The 6000-nt window shown below is 50.7% G+C and overlaps 1 protein-coding gene across 1 annotated transcript in view; it reads right to left on the reverse strand.

Annotated features, from left to right (window-relative positions):
- The window catches only part of LOC123752714 (keratin-associated protein 9-1-like), a 35780-nt gene extending 33372 nt beyond the window's left edge, over positions 1-2408 (reverse strand). Inside the window, exon 1 of the mRNA XM_069332141.1 lies at positions 2272-2408. Within this exon, the coding sequence (XP_069188242.1) occupies positions 2272-2408 (137 nt within the window). The remainder of the gene's footprint in view (positions 1-2271) is intronic.
- Between the last annotated feature and the right edge of the window lie 3592 nt (positions 2409-6000).

Below are 6000 nucleotides of genomic sequence, written 5' to 3' on the forward strand. Positions count from 1 at the left end.
ATATATATATATATATATATATATATATATATATATATATATATATATATATATATATATATATATATATATATATTAGGGGTACCTCCACTGGTGCAATTGAAGGGACCCCCATCCTCGAAGAAGAAAATAAAGGAGTGTTCAGAGAAGACCTTGTGGATTCTCACTGAACACTTTAATCTTTTCCTCTCCTACCACCCCTAATATTTTTTATTAATTTGTTTTATTTGATTTTATTGCATTGCTACAGTTTACAGAGAACACACACATATATAACAATATAACAATCAGTGTTCGTAGACCTCGTCCAGTTCTTCGCAAGTCGGGTGCGTGCTCAAGATACAGCACGCATTTCCTCGCTGAACTGCGACACTGAGGCGCTGGATCATGAAATTAGCCGCTCTTGAGTCTCTAGAGCGGCCTTCCCAATGAGTTCCTCGCCCACCTCCTTTAGGAACTTAAGTGCACATTTACCCAAGGCGCCCAGAGTCTCAGAGCCTATCGGCACGAACCTGTAACAACGTTCTAGGTCTCTGTACTTGTTGGTTTTCTGGGTCTCCCTGAAGGTGGCCGCCCCACCTCCCTCAACTGTACTGTAAGGAAGATAGGTATCAGCCAATGTAGACGCTCACGTGTAGTCCCACACGACCTGTTTACCTTCCCTCCATGGCTGCAGGGTGACTCCATCTGGGCGTTATATATATATATATATATATATATATATATATATATATATATATATATATATATATATATATATATATATATATATATAAATATATATATATATATATATATACACACACACTCATACATATAATTTAACTCACATTTTCTTGAGGTCCGTCTAGGTGTTACTACCAGTCTAGACAGAGGTATAAGCGGAAGAACCTAATAACCTTACCGGGCAGCACGGCTTAAGAAGCATCACAAATACCAGAGTTACGCCTGAATCCCACCGGCGGCCGCCCTGATCCTCTAAACCCACGTCCCAACCCCAGAGTGGAGTGACCCAGACCTGTGTTTCTCTACCAGATAGCGCCGCTGGTGTTTACACAACGACCGTGAGAAGGCAATTTCCCCCTGGCCCCTGCGGTCAGGTCAGTTCCATGTCAGTCAGCCGCTATCGGGAGGTTTCCTTGGCGGCAGGCAAGCGCTGTCAGGTCAGCTGGGTGTCATACAACCGCTGACAGCACTGTCAATATGTAGGGAAGTAAGTTATTTTTGTCGTGAGGCTCCCGCGGTAATGCAAATAGTGAACACACACACACACACACACACACACACACACACACACACACACACACACATACACACACACACACACACATACACACATACACACACACACACATTAATATAACAGGTTCAAGCTCCTGGCCCCAGACCTGATTCCCAGGATAACATAACAAGCAGTAAGAAATAACACTTTCCAAGTGCACTATTTTGCTCACTCACGCATGGCCAAGTGAACTAACTGGCTCACTCACGCACGGCCGAGTGCACTAACTTGCTCACTCACGCACGGCCGAGTGCACTAACTGGCACACTCACGTACGGCCGAGTGCACTAACTGGCTCACTCACGCACGGCCGAGTGCACTAACTGGCTCACTCACGCACGGCCGAGTGCACTAACTGGCTCACTCACGCACGGCCGAGTGCACTAACTGGCTCACTCACGCACGGCCGAGTGCACTAACTGGCTCACTCACGCACGGCCGAGTGCACTAACTGGCTCACTCACGCACGGCCGAGTTTCTTATAGGCTCTCCACGGTCCACGAAAATTAAGATACAAAATTAAAAGGAATTAGAATCCACAAGAGAAATTTCCCAGTGCCATCAAGAGGCAGTTGACCTCGTTAAAGAAACGACCTGGTTTGCCCCAGAGAGGTCAACCACCCCCCCCCCGCCCCTGACGTCAGCACCCTGTGCTCACTATAGTCTCAATCATGACCAAAACACGTTATTTACCTCAGGAACGCGTCACGAACCTGTCTTGGAGGGTGACACCTAATTTGTTTTTTTTTATATATAAGAGAATGTTCTTGGAGAAATTGCTGGTAGAACAATTTGATTGCTTCGAAAATCATTGTTTTTATCGGTTTGTATTTAAGCTTTGTCTAGGCCCGCTGGTGATACCCTTCCCGGTAGCCGGGGATCGAATGCGGGGTCCTAGATTGCGAGTCTTGTACATAGACCATTGAGCCACAGGACTCAGTGGTGCCTCTCGCCCTCTGATAAATACTCCGCAGGCTGGACAACCTTACCGACTCGGACTAAATGTAAACACAGTCAGGGCAGCCACCCTGTCTTCATACCGGTCTCTCTCTCGAGTCTGGAGTCCAGGAATAATAACATCATGCTGGTTTCTCTTGAGTCTGAAGTCCTGGACTGACAGCATCATCATGGCCTCTCATACGTCTAGAGGGCTCGAATGGGGTCTTTATGTTGGTCGGCCTTGTTAACTAATGTGTTGTGATTTTCCTTCCTTGTTTACGCCACCCCGACGGCACTCCATCTCTGTCTCTGTCTCTCTCTCTCTCTCTCTCTCTCTCTCTCTCTCTCTCTCTCTCTCTCTCTCTCTCTCTCTCTCTCTCTCTCTCTCTCTCTCTCTCTCTCTCTCTCACACACACACATCCGGGAGGCTGCTACACTTATGGAGGGGCGCACGGAGCCGCACCTTGGGCACGATGCCGGTATTGGGAACCTGGAAGTCGGGCATTCGGGGCACCTGGAGGGAGTCCAGTTGAGTTCTATATAGGGCACCTTCAGGGAGTCCGGGTGAATACTATTTAGTTCACGTTTTGTGCTGTTGGAATGCCCCAAACGGCGTGCATTTGCAATAGTAATTTGCACGCCAAAATGACGTACATTTGCAAAAATTCTTTGGAATACACCAAATGGACCACAAATGCACTAACTCCAAAAGTTTGCAACAGTAACTAGTGAGTTTAACTTGTCCCAGGTCTAGATAAGTAATCTTAGGCATAATATTGGCTATCTTATGCCTAATTTAGTACATATCTGTGCTATACTAGGCCTTGGAAAAGTTAGGCTAATCTGTTGCTTTTTGTCGTGCCCTCTGTGAAATTAATCGTATAAAATGTGAATTTGTTTTTAGTGTAAATCCATTTTTTGTACGTTTAGCCATACGGACGCACAGAGAGAGCCAGACGGACGCACAGAGAGCCAACCGGACGCACAGGGAGCCAGACGGACGCACAGGGAGCCAGACGGACGCACAGAGAGCCAACCGGACGCACAGGGAGCCAGACGGACGCAGAGAGAGCCAGACGGACGCACAGAGAGCCAACCGGACGCACAGGGAGCCAGACGGACGCAGAGAGAGCCAGACGGACGCACAGAGAGCCAACCGGACGCACAGGGAGCCAGACGGACGCAGAGAGAGCCAGACGGACGCACAGAGAGCCAACCGGACGCACAGGGAGCCAGACGGACGCACAGGGAGCCAGACGGACGCAATGAGAGCCAGACGGACGCACAGAGAGCCAGACGGACGCACAGGGAGCCAGACGGACGCACAGGGAGCCAGACGGACGCAGAGAGAGCCAGACAGACGCACAGAGAGCCAGACGGACGCACAGGGAGCCAGACGGACGCACAGGGAGCCAGACGGACGCACAGGGAGCCAGACGGACGCACAGAGAGCCAACCGGACGCACAGGGAGCCAGACGGACGCAATGAGAGCCAGACGGACGCACAGAGAGCCAGACGGACGCACAGGGAGCCAGACGGACGCACAGGGAGCCTGACGGACGCACAGGGAGCCAGACGGACGCACAGGGAGCCAGACGGACGCACAGGGAGCCAGACGGACGCACAGGGAGCCAGACGGACGCACAGGGAGCCTGACGGACGCACAGGGAGACGAGGGGTGAGGGTGGAGAGGGGGGGGGGGGGGTTGAGGGGGCGGGAGTAGGTACCGTTGGTTCACTTACCAAGTCGTGAGCAGACCTGCAGGACCAGTTTTTGTGGGTGTCATCTTCACCCCCCCCCTCCCCCTCCCACACCTGTACACGTGTACACACCTGCACACGTGCAACCACCTATACTTGCACTGGTGTACACGTTTAAACACACATGTATTCATCTACAATCACCTGTTCTCGTCTACACGCGCACATGCAGCCTTCAGAGACCATAAAACATGGTATTCATAACACAACCTACGTCAGACTGGTCCTAGATTATGCAGTCCCTCTTTGAGATCTAGTTTTCAGAATGGACGTCGGGAACGTTTGACATATTTTCAAGAGGTATTAAGAGGCTGGTCCGGAGGCCTATAGTGCCAGAAGCTCTCGTCAACTGAGTAACAATTGTTTACTTTCTCAAACCACAATCAGGACTCCCGGGTTTAATCTCCGGGAGGAGCTGAAATGGTTGGCACGTTTCCGTTCACCTGATGCTCCTGTTCACCTAGTAGTAAACTTGAAGAGACGCGGAATCGAGCAGACATGATGACAACATACAAGATCCTCTGGAAAGCATGCGGTGCAGGTGGCAGACCTCACTCCCATGCTATTTCGAGGTTATGTTGAGATGATTTCGGGGCTTAGCATCTTCGCGGCCCGGTCCTCGACCAGCCCTCCTTTTTGTTACTCATCCCCCATTTTTGTTACACATCTTACACATTAAAATAACAACGTGCTGGAGTGAACGATATTTAAGAAAATACAGAATAGAACCAGTGAAGAGCAGAGGTGCCATAGGCACAATCAGAGAACACTGTATAAACATCAGAGGTCCGCGGTTGTTCAACGTCCTCCCAGCAAGCATAAGAAATATTGCCGGAACAACCGTGGACATCTTCAAGAGGAAACTAGATTGTTTCCTCCAAGGAGTGCAGGACCAACCGGGCTGTGGTGGGTATGTGGGCCTGCGGGCCGCTCCAAGCAACAGCCTAGTGGACCAAACTGTCACAAGTCGAGCCTGGCCTCGGGCCGGGCTTGGGGAGTAGAAGAACTCCCGGAACCCCATCAACCAGGTATCCCCGGGAAGCAGCCCGTAGCAGCTATTTAACTCCCAGGTACCTATTTACTGCTAGGTAACAGGGGCATCAGGGTGAAAGAAACATTTTGCCCATTTGTCTCCGCCTCCACCGGGGATCGAACCCCGAACCTCAGGACTACGAATCCGAAGCACTGTCCACTCAGCTGTCATGCTAGGTAAGGAAATGGAATACACTGTAAGAAAAAGTTGTGGACATCATCTCTTATCAAGATTTTGAGGGGTATGTTGGAGAGTAGAGAGTTCGCTATAGTGAACTATAGCGCAGAGAGATTTTAAAAACACCAGGTGTCATTAACTAGGTTGCGGGGCCCAAGAGCTAAACCTCGCTCCCAGTAGACACTGATCGGGACAAGGGGCAGGGAGAGTAAGAGGCATTTCCTTCACCAGTAGTGTGTGTGTGCATTTATGGACGCTCTCCTCCCTCTCCTTCCCTGCACACACCTACCTCCCCCTTCCCATGTCTCTCCTCTCCATCCCCACATTGTCCGCCTCTCCCCCCCCTCCCTCTCCCATTCTTCTGCTTCCCTCCCCGCCACCCCCCCCCCACATTCCTCCCCCGCCCCTCCCCCTTGTGAAAGCAACGGCAGCAGGTGCTCTAGTTGGGCCACATCTCCAACACCCTCCAGCACCACCACACACCTTCAAGAACACTAGCACGCACAAACAACAAACACAGCTAAAGCAGACACTGAGAGCAGCAGTCCACCATACCACCAAACACTCCAGAAAACTCCGTGGAGTCCTCATCGTACAACCAGTGACCAACAGACCTCAACAGCAAGCCACCAGGGTGTAGAACACGATTGAAAAATGTAAAAAGACAAGAAAGATTACTCCAAGATGAGACGTCCCGCTCCCACAGCTGGTGGCCCAAGATGAGACGCCTCGCTCCCACAGCTGGTGGCCCAAGATGAGACGTCCCGCTCCCACAGCTGGTGGCCCAAGATGAGACGTCCCGCTCCCA

The sequence above is a fragment of the Procambarus clarkii genome, chromosome 27 (assembly GCF_040958095.1).
Source record: "Procambarus clarkii isolate CNS0578487 chromosome 27, FALCON_Pclarkii_2.0, whole genome shotgun sequence".
NCBI lineage: Eukaryota > Metazoa > Arthropoda > Malacostraca > Decapoda > Cambaridae > Procambarus > Procambarus clarkii.